The following is a 26,181-nucleotide window of genomic DNA, read 5'->3' as shown; positions in this document are numbered from 1 at the left end:
TGATTGTATCACAATACGTTCCATCATGGTCAATTTTTTATTACAGCCAGGGTGGAGAATATCACTTAATGTACTCTGAATACATGAATGCAAGTCACGAAAAGAAGCAAGCTGTGACCTTTGCATGTGGTACTCGTACATAAACAGAAACAGCCCCCCCAAAAACCCAAACCTCTTAAAAAAGCATAGGAGGAGCATATGGTGAGTTGGTGATAACCAGTTCACTGATAAAAATTGCCATAGTGATTAATCCTATACGAGTACAGTGGTACCTCAGGTTACAGACGCTTCAGGTTACAGATGCTTCAGGTTAAATACTTCGCTAACCCAGAAATATTACCTTGGGTTAAAAACTTTGCTTCAGAATAAGAACAGAAATCGTGCACTGGAAGCGCAGCGGCAGCAGGAGGCCCCATTAGCTAAGTGGTGCTTCAGGTTAAGAACAGTTTCAGGTTAAGAATGGACCTCCGGAACGAATTAAGTACTTAACCCGAAGTACCACTGTAAATTCTCTAGTTCCCTATTTAATGAAACGAACTTTTTTGAGCCTTCTTGGAAGCAAAGCCCTCAGTCAAATCACTATGACCCAAACTTTCCCCAATTTTATGTTCAGCTGAAACCAATACTAATCCTACTAGACATTCTCGCAACATTTTGGAGGGCTGTTAGAGGCAGTCCTTTGCTTGAAGATCTCCTCCGTTTGAGGGCTGCCGAGCCCAAGACTAGTTTAAAAATAAGGAGCCACCCAAAGGGGAGCAGAAGGGTCTTTGAAGTTTCCCATCCTGGTCAACAGACCAAAGAGGCAGGTGCAAACGTCCCCTGGTGCCCCCCCTCGCTATGGCGGGATGCACTCTGCTTCTCGTGAAAGCACAGCCATTGTTTCTTAAATTTAAATATTTGCATGTAAATTACCACGTGCAGATATTATGCAAATGGGCACTCTCTTTTGTCCTTGTGGCTGGTGATTCAAATCCTCATAATTGGCCACCCTAAGCACATAGCGTCCCCTTTTCAGCTCAGCTGAGTTTTGGAAGAAGGAAAGCAGGCAGGGCTCTCTGTGTCCTTTCTGGGAAGACGTTCCAGGCTTAAGGAGAAGCAAGAAAAAATGGGCAGATTCTTGTGGGAGACTTCTGCATTAAAAAAAATAAATGATGCCACACATATGGCATCGACAGATGACCTGTTCAGTGAGCATTCATTCATCCAGACAAATTCATTCTGATTTGCTTGCTGGGTTTTTATACATCTTTCTGTTAATCCTGCGCTCAATGCATTTTTAGTGCATTTACCCATTGCTGTGCATTGCTGCACACTGCAGTTCTGTGCTGCTGTTTGGTTATTCTCACACGGGCTATGCCCGTTCTTTTTGTTTTCCTTGAACCATATTTTCATTTCATTTTTTCGAAACCTGTCCTGGGACCATTCAGCAAAGGGGAGGGCAGAGGCAAGAGTGGGCGGAGCAACAGATTAAAATGTCACCTTTGTACAGTAGGCAACTTTCTGTACACACACACACACACACACACACAGCTCTCTGCCTTCTATCCAGGCAAGCAAAAAGCATGGGGCACATTCCAGCCAGGCAAAAACACTCAAGGAGTGGCCTAAGCAGGGCCAGTGAGGGGTATGGCTTGGGGAGCATCCTGAGGGCCAGGTAGTGGGGCCTGGAGGGCCATATCTATCTCCTGGGCCTGAGGTCTTCACCCCTGCTGTGTCCCCAAATGCTTCCTGCCCCAGCGGCTTGCTGATCTCTGGTGCTGATACAGAAAGGGCTGCAGAAACTTCTGCCGCATCAGGGAAGGGGAGCGATCAAAGGTGCCCTCATAATACGTTTATACTCCCCAGAGCCGGCCCACTGATTAGGTAGGGTGAAGCACCCGTCTCAGGTGGTGGAAGTGCAAGTGTTTCACCTCAGGTGGAGAAATGGGATGGACCACCCCTCCCCATAGTAGTCCAGGAATAGGGATCAGATTCGGGGAGGAGGGGAATGTCTTCCTTGCTGTGATAAAGATTTGTTCCAGCTTTTAGCCACCAGAGGGCAGAACAACTCCAAAAAAGTTGGGAGTTACTCAGAACCTTATAAGAACACAACAAGGTGCCTTACACACCATCGTATTATTAAATGTGCTTTTAACTAAAGTGCTTATGAAGTTGTCATGTGTCTTCCGATAGCAAAAGCACCCAATCTGGATCACACCGCCCCCCCCCCCCACTGCTTTCCTGTGAATAATCAACACAAACCACTGTGGGCTCCCCCCTCTTCCAAACACTATCTGCTGCAAAAGAACCCATACCTTCAAAAGGGGGAGAGATTTTTAGTGGGAAAACAGCATGGGGAAAATGGCTAGTCCACTTAAATTCATGTGCTATAGGGCTTTGTTTCTTGTGCATTCATCCTGATTTCCTTGCACGAAGCTCACACAGAAATTATACAATTCCTGGTTCGTATTGGGCATTTGTTCTGACTTGTTTGTGGAGAGGTTACACATCAGGGAGCCTTCATTCTAATCAGCCTGCACAGTGTTTATATAGAATTCTAAATAATATAATTGTAGAATTGGAAGGGATCCTCAGAGTCATCTAGTCCAACCCCCTGCAATGAAGAAATCTCAGCTAAGAAGAAGAAGAGTTTGGATTTGATATCCCGCTTTATCACTACCCGAAGGAGTCTCAAAGCGGCTAACATTCTCTGTTCCCTTCCTCCCCCACAACAGACACCCTGTGAGGTGAGTGGGGCTGAGAGACTTCAGAGAAGTGTGCCTAGCCCAACGTCACCCAGCAGCTGCATGTGGGGGAGCAGGGAATCGAACCCAGTTCACCAGATTACGAGACTACCGCTCTTAACCACTACACCACACTGGCTCTCTAAAGCATCCATGACAGATGGCCATCCAACCTCTGCTTAAAAACCTCCAAGGAAGGAGAGGCCACAGTCTTCTGAGGGAGACCATTCCACTGTCAAAAGCTCTTACTGTCAGAAAGATATTCCTACCCTCCAGAGCAGGAGAAAACAAGCTTGCTTCATCCTCTATGTGGCAGGTACAGCGGTACCTCAGGTTACACACGCTTCAGGTTACAGACTCCGCTAACCCAGAAATAGTACCTCAGGTTAAGAAATTTGCTTCAGGATGAGAACAAAAATTGTGCTCCGGTGGCGTGGCAGCAGCAGGAGGTCCCATTAGCTAAAGTGGTGCTTCAGGTTAAGAACAGTTTCAGGTTAAGAACGGACCTCCGGAACGAATTAAGTACATAACCAGAGGTACTACTGTATCTAGCTTCATCCCTTGCTCATTGGTTGTGCGGGTAAAGTGCAAGCAAATTTTGAAACAGGGCACAGTAGCAGAACCTCCCGATGAAACCTGAAACAATTTAGGGAGAAAAGGGGAGCCTGTGATCAGTGGCAGACCTTGGCATCTCCAATTTCAGTGGCCTTTTCAGTGATCAACCTGTGGGTCCCCAGATGTTGTTGGACTACAACTCCCATCATGCCTGACCACTGGTCATGCTGGCTAGGAATGATGGGAGTTGTAGTCCAACAACATCTGGGGACCCACAGGTTGAGAAACACTGTGAGTGCTCCCGTAATTCCTGACCATTGTCTGCACTGTCTGGGGTTGATGGGAATTGGACTCCAGCAATATCTGGAGCATCCAGGTTCCCCTTCCATTTGCATCATCAAGAGAGTTTCAAATCAATCCAGTTGCCAAGAGGGTCCATTTCTCCGTTTCAAGGCAGGCTGGAAGATAGTGCACAAGTCATTTCTTTCTCTGGCCCTTTGTGCACTATGCACTTTAAAACACCACTTTAAACATTCCCGGCTTCCTTCTAAGATTCCTGGGCACCGTAGTTTGTGGCAGGTCCTGAGAGTTGTGAGGAGACCCCAGTCCCCACCTCCACTCCCCTGCCCAGCTACCATTCCCAGAGTGTGAAGACTATAGTACTCTCTTCCTCACAACTCTCATCACCCCTCACAAACTACAATTCCAATGATCCTTTGGGGGAAGTTGTCGATTGGATCAGGGCTTCCTAAACTTGCGTCGCCACCTGTTTTGGGACTACAATTCCCATCATCCACTGGTTCTGCTAGCTACGGATGATGGGAGTTGTAGTCCAAAAACAGCTGGAAACCCTGGTTTGGATCCTATCCCAAAAGATTCCCCAGCCAAGACGCACCAACCTGGGCGAGTGCCGATTTCTTGGAGCAAAAGGCACCCCCGCCGACCTTTTTCGACCGTCGTCTCCTCGCCCGAAATCCCACCGCAGAGGATCCTTCTCCGGGACAATCAGGAAGCCCAGAACTGGGAGAGCGAGTGATGGGTGGATCTCCTCCTCTGGAAGTCCCGGGACTAGGAGGAGCAATACGTGCAAAGTTCTTCTGCGCCATTGGAGCTCCCCGCGCAGATACGGGGGAGCGCTGCGGTGATGCAGCTTCCACATTCCCTTGTTTAAAGTCCTGGAACAAAGAGGAGGGGAAGCGGGAGAGAGAGATCATAACCTGCAACAGGGGTTCTGGCTTCCCAGCCGCGCTCTGAACCCATTGCAAGGACGGGAATCTCTCTCCTTTTCCAGTGCAACGCCTTTGGCGACCTGCACGGGCGCCGGAGGTTGAGATCTTTCTCCTCGCCTTTCAGTCGCCCCGGAGGAGCACGTGGCGCTGGCTGGAAATTTGAGATGTCCTGTTTTGCTCTCCTCCGCCCCCACGCTTCTTTCCTAGCCTCGGGCAGGAGCATCTATGCCTCCCCCCCCCCCCCGCTTTACAGCTTTGTTTATTGGGTTACTTCTTTTCAGCCAACACCAGATTCATGGGGTGCCGGAGTCTTTATTGCAGGGAGCGCGGGATTGTGGCCCGAAAAAGCGTTGCTAGACTACAATTCCCATCACCCCTGGTTATTGGCTTTGCTGGGTGAGGTTGCTGGGAGGGAGTTAGGGGCTCAGCAACAACGAGAGGGCAACAGGTACCCCAGCCCTGCTTTCCTGTTTTTAAAGCTGCCGCTACATGCTGTGCCTCATTTATATTTAGTTATTTAGCAGACTAGTATCCCACACATTTAGGCTATATAACAGCAACACGCATACACGGGCGTAGCGGGGGGGGGGGCAGAGAGATGCCCCCAATAATCAATAAGAATACATAACTAACTGAAGTTCTGCCTCCTCCCACAAAATCCTGGCTGCGCCCAAGCACACGCACACACACTCTGCCAAGGCAGTTCGCAACATACTGTATATAGATGACACACAGATGCAAATAAATCCGGGGGCTATTTTGCCCACGAGATGGCGTCCTTTCCCATTCTGTGCTCAAAAGCCAACCCAGCTCACAATTGCAGTGGCGACAGGACATCAGACTCCACTGCTTCGTTTTCAAGGGAACTTCTAACCCCATCTGCTCTTGAGGGCGGACTGACCCTGCAATCAATTGCTGACCCTGTCACTCGCACCCCCCTTGCTGCCGACCCCTTCCTCTCTCACCTGCTTGCTCCCCACTGCAAGCTGCTTGCATGCCCCTCCCCCTCATACCTTTGTTGTCTTCCGTCTCCTGCTCCTCTAGAGACACCGCACGGATCGCATGGACTGGAGCAGCCTGGGGAAGGTCACTGCGCGGTGTTGGATCAGGGCAGCCTACCAGAAGGTTCCCGGGTCTGTGTTGTGTCAGCTAGCTGCCAAACTGAGGGTTGCCTCTGTCAAATACACCTGTAGCGAGGTTTTGGGAAATGAGTCACAGCAGAGACTGCAGTGTCTTTATGATATATGGTTTATTTACACATTTCTACAACCTGTAGAATTAACCTGTAGAGTTAAAGCTATGGTTTTCCCAGTAGTGATGTATGGAAGTGTGACCTGGACCATAAAGAAGGCTGATTGCCAAAGAATTGATGCTTTTGAATTATGGTGCTGGAGGAGACTCTTGAGAGTCCTATGGACTGCAAGAAGATCAAACCTATCCATTCTGAAGGAAATCAGCCCTGAGTGCTCACTAGAAGGACAGATTGTGAAGTTGAGGCTCCAATACTTTGGCCACCTCATGACAAGAGAAGACTCCCTGGAAAAGACCCTGATGTTGGGAAAGATGGAGGGCACAAGGAGAAGGGGACAAGAGAGGATGAGATGGCTGGACAGTGTTCTCGAAGCTACCAGCATGAGTTTGACCAAACTGTGGCAGGCAGTGGAAGACAGGAGTGCCTGGCGTGTTCTGGTCCATGGGGTCACGAAGAGTCGGACACGACTAAATGACTAAACAACAACAACAACTTGAGCCTACAATGGCAGGGTTCACAGCATGAACACCTCAAGAGGTTCTGGCTTCTCCCATTGCCACAGCAGCCATGGTATTAAGCAGACCTCGGCTGTTGCTCTCAAACATTACTCTGCTTATTAACTCTGTTGCAAACTCCTAACTGCAATCCTAAAACTCTAAACTAAAACACTTGCAATGTCTTTTAAGCCAACTCTCAGTTGAGGGCGCACACTCCTTTGCAGATAAGATTTGCCCTTGATCCTTTGTGTTGTCCTAAAGGCTCATCCCCAGGCAATCGCTTCAAAAGGAAATTAGCCTGACTTAATTAGCTATTAAAACATGATGATTCCCTAGGATTAAAGAGGTGTCTGATGCACAGCTTAATATACAAGGGTCCATACCCTCCGATATTTCTCCAGTGAAAATAGGGATGTCCTATTTAATAATAATAGGGACACTGGTGGTGCTGTGGTCTAAACCACAGAGCCTAGGGCTTGCCGATCAGAAGGTCGGTGGTTCGAATCCCCATGATGGGGTGAGCTCCCGTTGTTCGGTCCCAGGTCCTGCCAACCTAGCAGTTCGAAAGCACCTCAAAGTGCAAGTAGATAAATAGGTACTGCTCTGGTGGGAAAGTAAATGGCATCTCCGTGCACTGCTCTGGTTTTGCCAGAAGCGGCTTAGTCATGCTGGCCACATGACCCGGAAGCTGTCTGCGGACAAACGCCAGCTCCCTCGGCCAGTAAAGCGAGATGAGCACCGCAACCCCAGAGTCGTCCATGACTAGATTTAATGGTCAAGGGTCCTTTACTTTTACCTTTTATATAATAATAATAATAGTAATATTAATAGGTCACCCATCTGACTGGGTTGCCCCAGCCAATCTGGGCAGCTTCCAACATACTGTATTTTTCTGTGTATAAGACTATATTTTCCCCACATTTCTAAAGTTTAAAATTGGGGGGTCGTCTTATACACGGAATGTAGCAATTAATTATTTCTTAGTTTGGGGCTCAAAAATAGGGGTTGTTTTATACACGGGGGCGTCTTATACACGGAAAAATATGGTACACATATAAAAATATAATAAAACATTAAACATTTAAAATCTTCCCTATACAGGACTGCCTTCAGATGTCTTCTAAAGGTTGTACTGTATAGTTATTATCTCCTTGGTTCAGGGGTTGCATAACGGCTTACCCTCCAACATTAAATAGGGACCTCTCAAGTGGGACATTCCAGGATAAAATCAGAAACCAGGACAGCTTCTATAAGTCCAGGACTGTCCCCGGAAAACAGGGACACTTGGAGGGTCTGCACATCTTGATTAGATTCTAACATGAGTCTGACACACAGCAGACCTTAGTTGAATTCTAACCCTAGCTTGATCAGGAATTCGCACCTACAAACTTATAGCAATACATAACTTGCTCAGTATTGCTTTCATTGCCTGACAGAGGATTTCAGCCATGGGCCTCTCCTGTCCTAGCTCTGCCAGAAGTTGCCGGGGACCAAACCTGGGACCTTTGTTACCTTTTCTATACTTTTCCTGCCATGAGTGTCCAACGCCCATTTCAAAAAAGAGAACCTAAGAATTTCTCTGCCAGGCTAACTGTTCTCAGTGTTCTCAAGTTCCTCTTTGAAACTTTCTGCCCCGCCAAGTTGGCACAATATTCTGGGCAAATTATGTGAATTAATGTCCGTGAAGGAGCCACGGCCTTTGTCTCACCGCTCTCCTAGCCGTGCAGAACAAAAAAAATAAAAATAAAAGTCTGGGTTGTGGTTTCTTTCGTTCCTCATTTGCTGCTCTGGGTTCGGTTACCGTGTCGTCATTTTACAGAGGAGCCTGTTACTTCTAAGGGAGTTCGCCATCAAAGTTTGAAACACACACACACACAAACACACACACCGATGGACTCAACGTATATATACCCACACACTCAGAAATGTAGGAACACGTGCTCATGACTCACACCGCTCCCCAGGGCCAGGAAGTGGCAAGAGGAGGAAATGACTATTGGGGCCTTTCGCTCGCTTGCAGATGCCCGGCAAACGGAACGCCTGGTGGACTGTAGCATCCGCCATGAAGGTAAGTGATTCCCCCCCCCCTCCAACTCTCCAGCATAGACCACCCAGCTCTCCTCTTTTTTTGTCATAAGAACCTTCTCTCCCCCTGCATCCTGTCTCTGGAGCAATTTGCCGGCCAGAAAAATTTTTCCTACCAGGGATTAACCCTTTGGGGTGTTGGAGATGCCAGAAAAACCAGACCCTCTGGCTCAGGGGAAATGAAAGCCACATGGCAAAAAAAACAGAGTCAGGAGGAAGGGAGATGGTCTCAGCGGTCAGCGAAAGGCTTGGGATATATAGTCCAGAATCCAGACAGGCAAGCAGACACCTTTTCCTAGTTTTCACCAGTTTGCCTTTTTCACTCCATCTTTGTTTGCATCTCAGGAAGGGTTTATTTATTTTTAAAAAAACTTCTTTGCTCTACGGACTTTGCCTTATATAGTTAGCAAGCTGCCTGCCTGTGTGGCCAGGGATGTTTGGCTTTCAAAGCCGTGGTTCTCAGAAGCAGAAGTTTGAGACCAGCCAGAAAGCATCAGACTTTTGGAGTTTTGGCATGTGTCCGTGCGTGACTGCCGGAGAGAAACAAGCAAACAAAAAAAGAATTAGGCTTCCCCAAGACAAAGCTGAAAGCGTGGGGAAGGTTGTCTGTTTCGGTGATGTTGGGACTACAGTGGATTGGAAAGGATCCAGGGGGAGAGGTTTCAAAAACAAACAGCCCAAGCCAGGCTTGGGACGCAGATGGAGTGAGAGCCCCCCCCCCCCGCTAGGTTTTTGGTAAACACCCAATAGGCTCCTCTGTAGGATGTTGGCGGGCTGACAGCTCAGAGCTGCCTCCTCAGACGGCTGCATCATGGCTTTCTCATCCTTTGGAGCAGCGTGAGCACAAGCCACAAGGTCTTCGGCAGTTGGAGTGAAAAAACTGTACCTTCCACTGAGGGGAAATGCCTGTATATTTCCAGCTCCACAGACGGGATGTTGAGAGGCCTCAAAACCTCAGCAGAGCTTCTGAATCTAAAACAGTGGCGGACAACATGTAGGGTTCTTTCTCTCCCTCTGGGTGTGGTGTTTGTGTTGTTGTTTTATTCCCTAAGGCCTTTTAATCAATTATTTTCAAAATAATGGACGTGTGCCGTGGCTCAGGACATTTCACTTGTATTTGGTGCTGCTGCAGTGAAATCTTAAAAACTGGGCAGGAGGGAGAGATAATTGAATTTGTTTATGCTGTTACAGGGGAATACATTTCCCCTATACTCTATGGCTGTTTTACTGAGAGATCTAAATTGCCGTTATCAATATAAATGTTAAAGTTTATATTGCTGAAGTTGCTAACGTTTATATTGATGTATCTAATTGTTATCAGTGCTGGTCTAAAATGTGAGGTTTTTTTTTTTAAAAAAAACGGTATCTTTTGTAATGGACGTTTATATTTGTGGGCTGTTGTGACGCACTTAGCAATTACAGTGGTACCTCGGGTTAAGTATTTACTTCATTCTGGAGGTCGGTTCTTAACCTGAAACTGTTCTTAACCTGAAGCACCACTTCAGGTGCTGCCATGCCACCAGAGCACGATTTCTGTTCTCATCCTGAAGCAAAGTTCTTAACCTGAAGCACTATTTCTGGGTTAGCGGAGTCTGTATCCTGAAGCATATGTAACCTGAAGCGTATGTAACCCGAGGTACCACTGTATCTTTGAAATATGAAGTGCTGTATAAATTAGCAGAGGAAAGAAATAACAATAAATCAGTTTTAAACACACACAAGATGGCATTTATTTGTTTAAAGAAACATATACTCTGCTTTTCACTTCATCTGGGTCTCAAAGCAGGTTGTACAGAATAAAAATGTAAGATCTACAAACTTCAAAACGTAGTTTAGAAGCGTTGGAGGAGCAAGCATCAGAACAACACTCATAGTGCAAAAACCTCCTGAAATGAAACAGTTCTAACTTGCTGCCTGAAAGATAGTGTGGACAATTCTAATGTGAAATTATGAATGTGTACACACTCTCCCTTTAAAGCCTGTTTGAAGCACTTTCTTTCCCTCAAAGATTTCTGGCCACTGTAGTTTGCTAAGGGGTGCTGGGATTGCAACTCTGTGACTACCGTAAACTACAGTGCTCAAAACTCTTTGAAGGAAAGTACATCTTCCAAAGTCATTTTATAGGTATAGAGAGTGCACAGCATAAGTTGCCTGTTAAGCCACTGCAACGCCCAGCGTTGTATCATTTCCCCCCCTGGTTGGTTGCTATATTTATCTCTGTTGTATGAAAAATAATGTGGCAGTTGATGTTAAGTTGGGGAAACGACAGAACCCTGAGTCTGATTCTATGGCTTAAAGAAGCTATGGCCAGCAGTGAAAATAATGAAAATAAATGGCAATTGATCTAGAGAAGGCTGTGTGCTTTTTATAGAATTAGATCCTGGTTCATTGGAATGCTAAATGCATAGTAGTAGTAGTAGCAGCAGCATTGAATCTTCTACAGTCCATCAATCAAGCCTCACCACAAGAGCAATGAACGCACGTGCCCAGACACATGCCTCTCAAACACTGGTATGGTTTCCTTGGCTTCTGTAAGGGTAATTGATTCAGCGTTTTGTTGGCTGAGGGATCTGTGTCTCGGTTCCAGCTGTGACTTTGTCCTGTTTTGGTTCACACCGTGGAGAAGTAGTTGCTACTCAGAGCATTCAGTGTTGGCTCTATGGGGCACAATCTGAACTAGGGTCATGATGGCTGAATTTGTGTCTTTTCCAGCTCTTTGTCTTTCTGCTGCTTGTCTGTGTGAGCCTCAGTGGTCCTGTGAATGCTCAAGGTAAGATTCTCCCTCTTCAGTGTGTTAGTCCAGGTGTGCATTCAAACTCCTGCCTCCATGACATTAACCAGTTGTGAGTTCACACCCCCAAAGTTCTCTATGAGCTGCAGTCTTTCCACCTTAGCACCTAGTGTCCTCTAGGTGTTTTGAACTGCAGTTCCCACCATCCCCAACTAGTATGGCCAAAGAAGAAGGGAGCTGTAGTTCAACATTATATGGAGGGCATCAGATTGGGGAAGGCTGCCCTAGCAGAAGTGCACAAGTCATCTGGAGTTATGGTTTAGCAAATCCATCATTTCTGCCCATTGCCTACATTGGTTGGGGCTTATGGGAGCTGAGGTCCAAAAGCACCTACAGAGCACCCCGTTGCCTACCCCTGGTCTGGAGACACAAGTGGCCTCCTAGAATATGGAAGACATCCTTTCCCACTTGGCCCATCAGCCAGCAGATTTCAACATTAGTGCCACCCCTATCTTTTGGAGACAAATGACTGGGACATTTGGGCAAACGTAGCGAAGAAATACTGTTGTGAAATATTTTCCCCTGCCAATTAAAAATAATTATCCTCAAATAAGGCAAAACATATGCCGGCATTTCCGAGAATCCAGAAATGCCATGGCGACTGTTTCTCAGCCCAGTCATCCCTTCCTGCATGTGCTGCGGAGGCAGAGCAACAGACCCTCCAGCTGCTTGGGCGCTTTCAGTCGCTGCAAATTGCAACAAGCTGCTTAAGGGAACTGCCAAGAGCGACGACTTCCTCTAAGCTTAGCTTCCATTATCTGAATGTGTCAATAAAGGTGCTCCAAGCTAGGTTTGGGCCTTGAAGTAGGCACTGCTCCTTCTGGAAGGACCTCCTCAGATGGTGCTCCTGGCGGTTTTCGAGTTCTGTAATCCAGGGTGAGGGAGAACAAAAGCTAATCTTCCCTCCCCTCCCCTTTTCATGAAGATTACCCACTCTAGATCCCACATCTTATTCTCCCCTGGTCTCCTCACTGGCCCAAATAGGACTCATTTAGCCAGCTAGCCCTGGTGATCATCTATTGTTTATTGGATGGATTCCCCCCCTAAATTGATTTTTGAATTCTGAATTTATTGTGATTCATGTTTTATACTGCATTTTATGCTGTTTTTTTGTTGCATCAATTAAGTGTTTTAAATTTGTTGTTAGCTGCCCTGAGCCCAGTTTTCTGAACTGGGAAGGGCAGGGTATAAATAAAAATTTATTTATTATTATTATTAAATAAATGACGTGTGAGAACAAATCATTAAAGTTCAGGGAATGCCAATTGTGGGGTGTAACATAACTGAAGCAGTCAAATACAACATTTCCTGTTTGCCCAGAATGGACACACAGGAGAATGTTGCTCCAGCCAGGAGGACTTCCTGTCACACCTGTGTGACCAGGTAGATGGGTGTGACCCTGGCAGACCCTATAAAAGGGCTAGTCACGTAGCCATCTTCCTCTTTTGGCTGTTTTGCTCCTTTGCTTCTCTTTTGCTCTTTTACCATCTTCTGCTGGCTCTTAGCCAGCAGCAAGTGGCTCATCCTTTCAGAAGATGTAAGCCACTAGGTGGAAAGTCTGAGGCCTAGCTCAGACTTCTTTTCTCTACAACTGTAAATGTAACTACAAGATAAAGCCTGCTTTCAGGACAATACTGTGAACTGAATGTAAGCAAACTTTACTGTTACCTTTAATGAAGACTGTTGTATTATTGTTTTAAGAGGGAAACATAAGAGGAAACTGACCAGGAACAACCCAGACTGGATTGCTTAACTCAAATGATTCTCACAAATCCATCAGCTAGCTTCCAGCAATGTGCAAGGGAACATGCTCTGCTACTTACTCACAAACGTGAGTGAGGAGAGATAATATTTAAACAACATATCTTCTCCTACCTTTCCTCAACATTCACACACCAATATGGTGCCCATCTGAAATTTGGGATTGCACCTCCCATCAGTGCCCACCACTGGCCATGTTGGCTGATGGGGATTGTAGTCCAAAAATGTTGGATACCCCTGTTTTAGTTCTTAAGTTTTATCTTGTAGCTGTTACTTTATGCTATTTTGAAACCAATCAAGCACCTTTATTTATTATTGTTGCAAAGTGTTTGCAGTGAGGAAAGCAGAGAGATATAGCAATGCCTTGCCATGTTCAATTGCATGGGCTGACTTGAAAACATTGCCGAAAAACACCTGGAGGGTCCAGACCATGGCTGGCTTCTGCCTAGAGAGCAGGGAGAAGCTGGATTCAGTTTGCAGGCAAACTTTTTTTTTTAATTTATTTTTATAAATAAATTTATTGATTTTCACCCAGTTATACATTTTAAACCAAATACAACATATTATACCTGTTTTGAACTTCCTTCAGCACCTCTGACAATCATCCGTATTTATACCTTTGATACACATTCCCTTTTTTCATATTGCCATTATTCCTCCTTACTCCCATTTTTTTTTTGATAAACAATACTTATTTGTATTTTTACAGTGCCTCTTGAAATCCCACTAACGTTGTATTTATATCACAAATGTTTTTCAGATAATCCACCAATTTTACCCAGTCCTCGATGAACTTTTGGTCTTTAGCAAACTTAACTGATTCATATTTTCTGAAACAATAAGGGAACCAAAACACAACCATCTTTCAAAATTCACATTTCTCTTGATTTTGCAACACAGTTTTCCAGCCAAGTATCATGTACAAAAATCTCAGCATAGAAGCCTGCTGGATGATACTGGACCAGTCACTTAGTCTACCTCACAAGGATGTTGCAAGGATAAAATGGAGTGCGGGGGTGGGGAAACCACTTCTGCGAGCTTCTTGCAGAAAGCCTGGGATAAACATGTACAAAATAAAGATTTTGCTGTTCATGCACGGAAAGGACTTCAACCCACTGCATTCTTGCTTTCATTCCAGCAAATGAAATGGATCTTGGGTTTGGATTTTGCTGAGAAGCATGCACTTTCAAACAAAAATTTGTGCATTTCCCTTTTGGTCGGTCATCAACAACTTGAAGTCTGAAAACCAGTCTTTGTTTTGTTGAACACAGCCATTGGCCCTTAAGACTTTAGATTTTACTTAAACTGATGTCAGCCAGTTGGTTGGACTCCAACTCCCATCATCCCTGACCTTTGACCATGCTGACTGTGGATGATGGGAGTTGGAATTGAACAACATCTGGAGGGACCCCAGATTCCCTAGCTATGCTGACACATCATCAGGCTATCTGTGCTTGCTCAGAAGGATATTTATGTGAGCTTGTGGCTTTGGTTTCAGGTACCTCATCCCCACTTGTGGGGCAGGAGGCAGATGGCAAGGATAGAACCACAACTGAGTCCTTTTTGCCTTCCACGGGTAAGTTTTGTTTGTTTAGTCATTTAGTTGTGTCTGACTCTTTGTGACCCCATGGACCAGAGCACGCCAGGCACTCCTGTCTTCCACTGCCTCCTGCAGTTTGGTCAGACTCACGTTGGTATCTTCGAGAACACTGTCCAACCATCTCATCCTCTGTCGCCCCCTTCTCCTTGTACCCTCCATCTTTCCCAACATCAGGGTCTTTTCCAGGGAGTCTTCTCTTGTCATGAGGTGGCCAAAGCATTGGAGCCTCAGCTTCAGGATCTGTCCTTCCAGCAAGCACTCAGGGCTATTTCCTGAAGAGTGGATAGGTTTGATAGGATAGGACAGTGAGTTTTACAGTTCTGCAAATGACTAGCCATACCTGAACCTTCCCAAAAGGCATGGTGATGCATTCACAATGCAGCCAAAAAAACAAACAAACAGCAAATCACTTTGCTGCCAACATCTGCCTGCCCCTTCAAAAGCACTTATGTTCTTTATTAGTTAAAGGTCAGCAGTATCAGTTTTGAACCCCCTGCCCCTGGGAGGGAAATAAAGCTAATGTAGTATGTGTGACTTTGAACAGAGAAAAATAGCAGGCAGGGCAAGGGTTAAAGGCTCCCTTCCGAAGCTCCTTCTCCATTCTAAATTCCCCTCTCCCAAAGCTGCTTTGCATGTTAAATAAATAAATAAATAAATAAATAAATAAATAAATGCAACCAACAATGGTGCAGTGTTGTAATTTTAGACTCTTGACTAAATAGTCTTCTGAGGATGACCTCCTCCTCCTCCTCTTCTTCTTCTTCTTCTTCTTCTTCTTCTTCTTCTTCTTCTTCTATTACATTTATTACCAGCCATTACAGTCCCATCATGTAAAAGCATAGATAAATAGATAAGGAGGAAGTGTAGGTGTTCGTTTCAAGGGTTAAGTTAGTTAATACTTTATATTAGAGCCGAAGGCAGGAAGGGGAGATGGTAAGTAATAAGAAACTTGACCTCCTTTACTGAGCACAGTAAGAAAAACTTGCTGTTCCCAAATACATACCATGGCTTTAGGAAGTATTGAAATGATTGACTATTTGGATTTTTCTGATTCACTGGGCAACATTTTTTTACTTTTTGAATGTTGTCTAGATTTCTACAACTGATTTAGGGTATTTTTGCACTGCTGAATCAGGAAATGGCATCCGTTTCTCTCCATCAGGTCAGGTTTTTGTGTTATGTTGATTTGAAAAAAATCAGATCTTGTGACAAAATTGATTACATTTTTGTGGCATTATCAGCTGATTTTTGTCGACACATATCATCCTAAATATGTTTTTAAGAGAAAAAATGTTTTTCCAGCAACATATATTGATTATCTGATAGAAACATCGATTACTGTAAACTGAATGGTGGGCATTGATAAAGGTAAGTACGCGTAAATTGCATGTTGATTCACCATTTTTCAGACTTCAGGGCTTGAACTTCCGTTTCTTGGAACTCCTGGAATGCTCAGCGGCAGGGAGGTCTCTCTTCAGAGTCCAACAGTACTCAGCCATCATGACTGCGTCCCAGTGACCCTGATACCTGGTCTCCATCTCTTTCATGTCCTGATGGAATCTCTCCCCCTGCTCGTCACTCATTGAACCCAGGTTCTCAGGAAACGGGTCCAGATGTGAAAATAGGTAGTGCATCTTGACACTCATGTTGCAGCCCAGGTTTCTGAAAGCAGTCAGCATGTTGTTGCCAAGTTCTGCGTAGTTTCTGGCCTTATTGTTGCCAAGAAAGTTCTTCACTACCAGAACAAATGCCTTCCACGCTTCCAGTTCCATTTCGTTCATTGAGTTTCCGAACTCTGGATCTCTGATGAGCTGACGGATCTGAGGACTGTCAAAGATGCCAGCTTTCAACTTCTCCATGGTCAATCCTGGAAAAGCCTGGCACAAGTAAGTGAAGCAGTCACCGTCCTTGTCCAGAGCCTTGGTGAACTGCTTGATTAAGCCGAGCTTGATGTGCTGCGGTGGGAAGAGTATTCTGTCTCTGTCCACCAGAGGGTCGTTGATGACGTTCCTTTTTCTGCAAGGCACCAATTCCTCCCGCACAGGCCAGTCCTTCTTCATGTAATGCTGAGCATGGTCCCTACTATCCCACATGCACAGAAAACATGGGTACTTGGTGAAGCCAGACTGTTGTCCCAACAAAAAGTTCACCATCTTCAGGTCAACACAAATAAACCACTTATGCTGATCATAACCAATTTTCTCCAGCACATACTTCACCGCTTCATAGTTCTCCTTCAGTGTACTCGAGTGAGCCAGGAGTATAGAGGCAAACTGGTTGCCGTTGTGTAGCAGAACACATTTCAGTGATCGCTTGCTGCTGTCAATGAACAGTCTCCAATCTTTGGGTTCGTACTGTGGCACTCCAAGCTTAAGCAGAAGCTGCGCAATATCTGCACAGTACACCAAGTCCTTCTCTTCCAAGAAAAAATGGAGGTACTCTTGATGCCTGTTGCGGAAGAAGCTGATGCGAGCACTGTCAGAGAGGAGGTTTTTTTCCTTCGATCTGGATGCCAACAGTTCGGCAGAGTCCTTTGACAAGCTGAGGTCGCGAACTAGATCATTCAACTCCTTTTGGGAAAATGGATGTGGAGCATCATCTTCAAGAACCACTTCTTCTTCTTCATGTTCTTCAACACTGGAGGCATCTTTGTCACTAATGTCAGGAAGTTCTCCGAAGATAGGCACTGGAATTTCATCACAATGAGCTACAGGACGACGTGCTGATTGAAGATCAGGATACTTGAGGGTGCTCTGGTTCTTTCTGTTGATCCCAGTCACATCAACAGCACAGAAGTAGCAGTCAGTGACATGGTTTGTCGGCTCCCTCCAAACCATGGGAATTCCAAAGTTCAGACTCCTCTTGCCATTGGTTCACCCACGTAGAGTCTTGGTGCATGCCTTGCACACCATGTGTGGCGCCCAAGCTTTATCCTGGTTTAATACCAAAATAAGCATGGTAAGCATGCCTTATGAAACTTGTGACTGGCTTCCTATTAGGAGTAATGGTGTATTCTCCACATATGTAGCAGAACACGTCAGGCTTATTTCTGCACGATCTTCTGGCCGAAGTCATCTCATTCACCTGCAAAACAAAACTAGGTACAAATTAGTCATAAGTTGGTGCATGCACAGGTGGAGTTTCCTATACACTTCATGGGGCGGCTGCCCCATTAACTTAGTTTTGATCCCCCAACTTTATGCTTTGCCGCACCAATTTATGGAAGATTTCGAGGTTTTATGACTTCAAACTGATCCCTTTTTGACATAATCACCCAGAACTATCGGACCTGAATACTTCTTGTCATTAAAATAATCATTTCCAGTCAAAACAATTATTTGACATGGCATTTTACCCCCACCAACTTCTTCTAAAATGCTCCACACAAGCGTACATGTGAACAAAAACGTAAAAAAAGACATGCGGCCATAGCTCAAAAACCTGACCTGATTGAGCAAAACCAATGTGATTTTTGGATTCAGCGCATCAGATTTGTCCTAAATCAACTGAAAAAACACAGACAACAAATTTGTTGTTGACCAGTTTGGTTAGAATTAATTTTATTGCTTATACTTGCTTTTATCATTTCATTACCTTGCATATATACCAAATGCAATTTACAATGTTTCCCCATCCTCCTAAAGCTTTGTGGGTTTGTTTACATGTAAAGAAAGTGAAATTTGGAATGTTACAAGTCTTGGTTGCATAACTGATTTGCACTTCAAGAGGAAAATACCTTGGTACATTTTGTTTCAATTGCTTGTCAACTTTGTTACGGCTGCTTGTTGATTCTTACTGTGGACTCGCAACTTGCAAAACATACCTAATTTATAACAACGTATTTATTGTTGCACGCAACCCCAACTGGTTTCCTTAAAATGAGGGACAGTCTTTAGAAGACATGGTTTATTTACACATATTGACAACCTGAGCCTATGATGGAGGGGATCGTGGCATTTACACCCCAAGAAGATATTGCTTCTCCCATAACCGAAGCCTGGGATTCATGCAGAAAACAAATTGCAAGGTATTGTGGAAATGTGGAAGAACTGAACTTAAGATTTGGAAAATAAGACACCAGGAGAACCTGAAAAATGCCATATTCGCCCATCCCATTGTCGCTGTGGGCCTGGCGGTTTTTGGAAGGTTCTTGAAACACTATTAAAGTCTGCAGAACTTGTTTGGCCAGAGGCATAAATGGGATGTGTGTAAAAACCACCAGCTTCAATTTGTTTTTATAAAGACACAGGAGTTCTGCCCTCCATGTTGACAGCTGGCCACCTGCAATTGGTAGTAGCAGTGTAGCACTCAAGGGAGAGGACTTGCAGATCTTTCTAACCCAACGTTTCTTCTCTATATCCTGGTCTTCTATAGCAGAGGAGCCAGAGGCTGAAAGTATGACGGCAAGCCCTCTGAATTTCCAGCAACGAGAGAATGCATCACTAGGAGGTATGTGGCTGAGAACTTCCATTAGGCGTGGCGTAGCTAATTGGTTTACGACCCCAATTAGCTGTAGCTTAAACGAACTGCAGCCCGGCACGTTTCCCTCTAGCTGCGCCTCCTGCTGCTCCGACCCTCTGTTCGCCACGAATGCAGAGTAAAACACAGCGTGCTATTGCTCCTCGGTGTTTAGAAGATCAAACACACCCAGACATTAGTGTGTTTATTTTCTCAGTGTTTATTCAAGCAGTAAAACAATAAAACAGAACTCTTCAGACTTTCCCTGGACTGCTAGCGCTCATGGCTGCTTCCTTCTCCTTCGGAAACAGAGACCAAACAGGCAGTGGAATCAAACCACTCCCTCAGTCACGCCTCAGGAGTGGAGAGACGTCATCCAGAACTCTTTAACCCTGTGAGTTCTGAAACCATCCACATCCCTCACTGCGAGAAGCCAGGTTACAGGGAACCAGGCAGAGGGCCTTCTTGGTAGTGGCACCCGCCCTGTGGAACACCCTCCCACCAGATGTCAAAGAGAAAAATAACTGCCAAACTTTTAGAAGACATCTGAAGGCAGCCCTGCTTAGGGAAGCTTTTAATGTTTTATAGGTTATTGTATTTTAGTGTTCTGTTGGAAGCCGCCCAGAGTGGCTGGGGAAACCCAATCAGATGGGCAGGGTATAAATAAATTATTATTATTATTATTATTATTATTATTATTATTATTATTATTATTATTATTTTGTTGTTGTTGTTGTTGTTGTTGTTGTAGTCCAACAACTGGTCAGGGTGGGTTCAGGCTCACCATTCCCACAGCCTGTGTGAGAGTTGTAAATCATGACATAATAGTGAAAATGGCCTACCCAAATTCTCCACCCTTGTCCTGAGCAGAGGGGGGATATTTCAGTCGGTAGAGCACGAGAATCTCAGGGTCATGGGTTTGAGCACGTTGGGCAAAAAGATTCCTGCATTGCAAGGGGTTGAGCTAGATGGCCCTTTGGGTCCCTTCCAACTTGACAATTCTCCATGGATGGGGCAGAATTCTCCCAACAGTTCAAACAACATTCCCAACCTGTCCCTGGCAACCTCAGTTCCTCAAGCCCATCGAATAAGGCATAAGACATTCTTCCCAATAGCTTTTGGGGTAGGGTGACCATTTACCCCAAAAAGCTGCTGGGCAAAGGGTCTTATGTTTTGCCAATGTCTCACCATTATCAAACAAACCAGGCCATTATCAGCCTTTTGGTTCTTCATGACCCACCCCCAGTGAGCCATTGCCAGACTGGTCTCATGAGGAAGCTAGCAGCATCAGAACTGGCAGGAAAGTTGTAGGGCCAGGAGACTGAAATTATCTACAAGGGATTTCATCCTAGGTCCAATGTAACACTCTTTTCTTAATATGCAGTAGAAGAGACATCTGTAGCTGAAGTGGAGACAACTAAAGGCACCGCCCCTAGCAGTGTGAGCTTCACCAGTGCTGCAGGTGAGCATAAGAACCATGGACCGACCACCCATAAGGGGAGGTGGGCAGAGAGAGGGAACAATCAGAAAGAATTTGCTTTGCCACATCCAAAAGAATGGAACCAGCTCACCTGTCTCCTGCGTTTTCTTTTCCAGAAGTTACCCAAGCTCAACAGCCATCTGTAGACCAGAGGAGGAGAACAGGTATGTAGAAGGCAAAAGACAAATCCATGTTCCGTGTACAGAAGTTGAGGGACTGGAAGATGAACCTTAATTCAACACCAACAGAATAGTGTCCTTTAAGTGAGGGCAGCAGGATAATTATGAGGGTGCAGGACAGGCTATGTGGCACACACAGTTCTGTCCCCCAACCAAAGGCTATGGCCAGTGGTTCAGGAAGGTGCCCTTTGCCAGTATTTGCTGCTTGAGCAGTCCCCTCATTCTGCTCTCCTGCCGTTAATCCCCATATTACAGGAATATAACTTTTAAGTACACAAACTTCTGCAAATATCAGGGATTTCGCCAAGACGAAACCAATGCCTTCAAGGAACTGCAGGCCAGCGATGGGCAGGGCTGGAGTTAAAAGTGGGTGGGGCCAGAAGCAAAAGTGGGCTGTCACGGGTGTGACTCTCACTTCCATACAGAAGGCTATAGCCCAGCCACACAAAAGCTAGAGATTTCCTCATGCACTGCAAACACTTTTCTCCATCCTTCCACCAGGCAAGCAAGAGACATTATCACATTTCAAGGACAGACAATCTGAAGCGTACAAAAGTACTTATGCAGGGTGCAGAGCAGGGGCGGGCCGGGGTGTGGCCTAGGAGAGGGCCAGATTGAGGGGCTTGGAGGGGCACGTTTAGCCTGTAGGTCTGAGTTTCCCCACCTCTGCTGTAGCAGAAGGATCAGACATGACCTCTTCTTCCTCATAGTGGCAAGCTGGGCATATTTCTCAACTACCTCACATTCCTTCTTTTTTAACAGATGTTTGGAAGGTAGATTACCAAGAGAAAGTTTTCCATTATGGTGAGTCTCAACAAACTGGAAACAGACCATTGTGTTGCATGCCACCTCCATCTCCAAGCGGTGGGGATTCTGGGGGTTCCAGGTGTTAATCCAGGACTTGTGTTTCCTTTTGGGAATGATGCACAACAGAAACTGTGGTGTCTTTATCATATATGGTTTGCTTACACATGTATACAACCTGAGCCTACACTGGAAGGGTTCAGAGCATTAACAGCCCGGAAGGGTCTTGTTTCTCCTATGGCCACAGCCTTCGATTTAAACAGAAATGAAACATTTCCCTCTGATCCTCCCTCCAGTTTGTTGCTTTACAAACTGGAGGGAGGTTACATCACTGCAAACTCAACTCCAGACTCAGGCTTTGTCTTTCTAACTTTCTATCTAACTTTCTAACTAACTATCTATCTCTGATATCACCCGTTTGTCTTCTCACAAAGAGCCCCCTTCTTTTGTTCTCTTAATGGCCCATCACCCAGGTGATCACCCCAACACAGGAAGCCAGCCTGGCTTATATATTAACACTTGCTGAATCCAGGGGTTAGAAGGATCTCGCAGACAACCTACTTCCTCCCCCTCAAACTCATAACAATAGATACATTTTCAGATACTTAAAAGGGGCTTTCAATGAAAGTTGGTTTCTCCTGAGATGTTTACTCATCCCACTATTGTCATCCATTAAGAGGTAATGCAGACTTTCTCACCTTTGGAAAACTTGCACAACTCATCTGAACAGAGGAGACAGTGGGACAAAAGAAATAGGGGTGTACACCATAGGAAGAGGTGCCTCTCTCCTTTGAGCTCTCTTAAATTCCATTATCTGGTTGTGTACACAGTACACCTTTGCAACACATTCAAGTACATTTCCGCGCCTCAGATAATTATGGGTACCAGTTTGTCAAGGGTTGCTGGGAACTGCAACTCTGTGACAGTTGAATTATGGTGCCCAGAATTCTTTGAGGGAAAGAATGTGCTTTGAAATTTCCTTAGAAGAATAGTTTGCACACAGCTGTAGCCAACATTCCATGGTCACTGAGCATGCTCGGTTTTTCACTGGTCTGTTTACCCCTACGTTCTTTTTGTATTTATGGAAACCTTGGGGGTTCTCCCAAACCTCCTTCATCCTCTTGTTTGTGGCTAGTGCAGTTTTGGCTACTTAAAGGAACAACACTCATCTCTGAACTCTGGAAACAGAGTGAAGGTATGGCGATGTACCCATTCCTGTTTACACCCAGTGCACTCCCACTGCTACTTTGGCTTACATTGTGTGTACACCATTTCCCAAAAGAATCGGAAAGGTCTGGCTGCAGATTAAACAGGAGTGTGTACACTGTTGCACATGGCTTTTTCAGGGGGAACTCACAGGAACTCAGTAGAACTAGGGAGGATTCCATGGTGAGTTCCAGCACTTCTTTTTCAGGGGGGGGGGAGCACTGCTGTTGTACCATATTTTGGTTCCTTCCTGCCCCCCACCAGCTTTGATCTTAATTGAGAAAAAGAACAACCTTGCTGTATTTTGAGCTGCTAATTTGTACACAGCTTTAGTGTGTACTTCAGGCTTGCATTAAATGTCTGCTTTTCTCCATACTCTTGCAGATTACTATTCCCTGCGCAAAGGGGGCTTGATAGCTGCTGCCATCCTCTTCATCCTTGGCATTCTCATTCTCACCTGTAAGTATGAGCAACTGGGATGAGTGGAGCTGCTTTGAGTTCTCTCCCGAAATGTGGGTGGCAAAAGAGTGGAGAAGTAGTGTTGGGTTGGAATAAACTTTCCTACAAAGTAGAAGTATAATTGTGCCTGGATATTCACATAATCGTAAGGGACACGGGTGGCACTGTGGGTTAAACCACAGAGTCTAGGGCTTGCCAATCAGAAGGTCGGCAGTTCGAATCCCCGCGATGGGGTGAGCTCCCGTTGTTCGGTCCCTGCTCCTGCCAACCTAGCAGTTTGAAAGTACCTCAAAGTGCAAGTAGATAAATAGATACCACTCTAGTGGGAAGGTAAACGGCATTTCCGTGCGCTGCTCTAGTTCGCCAGAAGCGGCTTAGTCATGCTGGCCACATGACCCGGAAGCTGTACGCCGGCTCCCTCGACCAGTAAAGCAAGATGAGCACCACAACCCCAGAGTTGGTCACGACTGGACCTAATGGTCAGGGGCCCCATTACCTTTACCTATTCACATAATCTCTCCTCTCCTCATCTGAGATCTTATTAAGGGCTCATCCACACCCAAGCCTAGAAAGCAGAAGACCACACAGTTTTCTGCATGTCCCATTCTTTCTAGACATGGGTCCAAGTGGTTTTCTGTTCGCCCTGCTGCCTTCCGTGAGAAAACCTGCTCTTTACCACTGAATCGGAGCAAATATCAATCCACAGAAAACCTGACGGACGTTTGCTTCGATTCAGCAGTAAAGAGCAGGTTTCCTAAGGGGAAAGTGGTGGGGGAAGTTGAAGTGTGGACAAGCCCTAAGTAATAAGTGCACGATTGATAATTGGGATCTGCAAAACTCTAAGCAAATCCTGCACTCAACAACTGCTTAGAGGCACTGTGCTTCCTCCAGCCCTGCCCGCCCCCATTCTAATAGTATGCCTTTTTATCTGACAGCAGGATCTGGTGGATCTTAGGAGGGGGCTAGAGAGGGGAGGCTGAAGGGCTGGGTTCAGAAAATGGGCCTTTACTCTAGGAGGAAGAGTTCAGAAAACGGTTTGTTCTCTCTCCACTTCCAGGTGGTAAACATGGAAAATCTCGATGCAGAGGGAAGAAGCGGACAAGGTGAGCAACACCTTCCCACCCACCCATTCCTGTTTCCTTATCTCTATTTAATTCCATCTTGTGAAAGTCCAGATGCTGGAATATGAATGCAGCCTACATATTTGTAATTAAGGTGTCACTATTTGTGGGAGGGATCATAATGCATACTGGAACTTTGGGGCTGCCTACACACTAATCTTATATTTATCTAGTTTGAGTCTAGATCTACAAGGGTAGTTGTGGCTACTTGATATGCATTTGAAAACTCTCCCCTTCATTAGGTTATCCAAGCCTTTTCTCCCTGCCCATACCCCAGGTGAAAAAAGAAGAAACTGGTGATTGTTATCATGTTCACTCTGGTCCACCAACACTGTCATTGGTCGGGTGCGGGGGGGGGGGGGAGAGACACCCATCTCCCCGTTGCTGGAACCATCTGCATCTGTTTTTTTAAATGAACAGGAAGTGAAAAATCAGTCTGCAACAAGCTTTTATTTTCAGAATGAAAGCAGTATCTCAAGAAGCGCAAAGAAATCCGCAATCGATCTAGATTGTGTGTGGATTTTGCAGAAAAGACAAGCCCTTGGTCTCCATTAATTCTAGAATGAGTTGGCTTGGCCTGTCATTAGCTGTGGGGCAACCTAAAGTTGGACTCCCTGCTTTCTGCTCCCCCAGTCCCAATGGACACCCATAACCAATGGGCGCAACATTATCTAACATTGCTGCACACAGATCAGAACAAAAGCTCATTAAATAGCCAATGCCATCTCATCTCCCTGTAAACAAATCAGGAGGCATGTTCAATGAAATTACTGCTTGAAAGTGCCTGAACCTCTGCGTATGCTTTGTGCAAGAGAATCAGGATGAATACTCAGTAAATAGATCACCACAAGGAGCCTAACGTGTATTCTCATTTTCCTTGCCCTGATCCCTGTTTCCTTTCTTTACAGGAACTACGACGTGACACCAGCCTGAAGCCATCTCCTATCCTCTGGAGGACTGCACTGATTGGGAGGAGCAGGGCGGGGTGGGTGGGGCTGCTTTGATTGACAGATCTGCTTTGACAGATCGTAATGTAACCTGTTATCCCCCAATAGGGGAGCACTCCCTTAGCCCCCCCACCCCAAATCCATCCATCCTCTGCCTGACACATCCTGGTTTGTCCTCCATTTGCTCCCACAACCTCCGTCCATTTTTCTTGGCCTACAAGAAGCGTTGCCTTTTCTCGTGTTACAACTGCAACAAAAGTTGTGTTTTCATTACATTAAACCAGCCTCGCTGTAGAACAAGAACATTTGTGAATTCTTTGTTCTTTCCCTTTTGCATCCTGAGGCCGGGGAGGGAGATGCTGCCTGGATCTGAGGGCCTGGCTGTTGACACTCCAGGCCAAGAAAAACCCTACAGTCCTCCATCTGCGCCAAGAAGTCTCAAATTCTGTACTTGCAATAAATTTTTGGTGTGGCTTGTTTTTTCTACGTTTGCTGGCTATATTTGATTTCATGCTTTCGCTGGCGTCTTATATGCAGTCATGTTCTAAGAGAGGTCATCATGCCAGAGGGATATTGCTGCCCCCGGTGCCATGAACTGTCAGCAAAATATTCATGGTGTTGCAACTGGCTCCATTTACTTGTGAGGACCCAATTTCCTGGCTTTGTAAAGACCAACATTACATTGCTGCTGCTTTTTTTTGTTTTTTGTTCTTTGGAGAGAGAGAGAGATATTGTTTATTTTAAATAGATTTTATTTGATTTTACAAAATGATTCACACAATAATATCATTACAAGTATTAAAATTTGCATATGATTCTTCTGAATCTCAAGACTTCCCTCCTTTGCTCCATGGGTTCTTTAAATAACTTTTTTTTAAAAAAACATCAACAACCTGTTGTCAGGGACTCAAGAGCGGGAGCACAGGGAAGGGAGGAGATGGAGAGCGAGGGGGAGCAATCCGAGGGCAGCGTAGGAGAAGAGGACAGTAGCCCGAGAGATTCCATGAGCCTCTCCAGCGAATTGGAAGATTCAC

General features: G+C 45.4%; 1 protein-coding gene across 4 annotated transcripts; it reads left to right on the top strand.

Annotated features, from left to right (window-relative positions):
• Positions 1 to 8,076: 8,076 nt before the first annotated feature.
• On the top strand, positions 8,077 to 25,450 carry LOC310850074 (uncharacterized protein). Of its 4 annotated transcripts, none has more exons than XM_083751183.1 (10): positions 8,077 to 8,324; positions 11,054 to 11,111; positions 14,392 to 14,469; positions 18,868 to 18,942; positions 20,336 to 20,413; positions 20,548 to 20,595; positions 21,373 to 21,414; positions 23,005 to 23,079; positions 24,137 to 24,182; positions 25,109 to 25,450. In XM_083751183.1, the coding sequence occupies exons 1-10, from the start codon at positions 8,277 to 8,279 to the stop codon at positions 25,131 to 25,133; spliced, it is 573 nt and encodes a 190-aa protein (XP_083607309.1). In that variant the 5' UTR covers positions 8,077 to 8,276; the 3' UTR covers positions 25,134 to 25,450. The 4 variants fall into 4 exon arrangements, with proteins under 4 accessions (XP_083607309.1, XP_083607308.1, XP_083607307.1 ...); XM_083751182.1 differs by having other exon boundaries at positions 8,087 to 8,324; positions 18,871 to 18,942; positions 20,339 to 20,413; XM_083751181.1 differs by having other exon boundaries at positions 8,089 to 8,324; positions 18,871 to 18,942.
• Positions 25,451 to 26,181: the final 731 nt, after the last annotated feature.

This window comes from Podarcis gaigeae, assembly GCF_964106915.1.
Source record: "Podarcis gaigeae genome assembly, chromosome: 8".
Classification (NCBI taxonomy): Eukaryota; Metazoa; Chordata; class Lepidosauria; order Squamata; family Lacertidae; genus Podarcis; species Podarcis gaigeae.
This window is presented reverse-complemented; position numbering and strand designations above follow the sequence as displayed.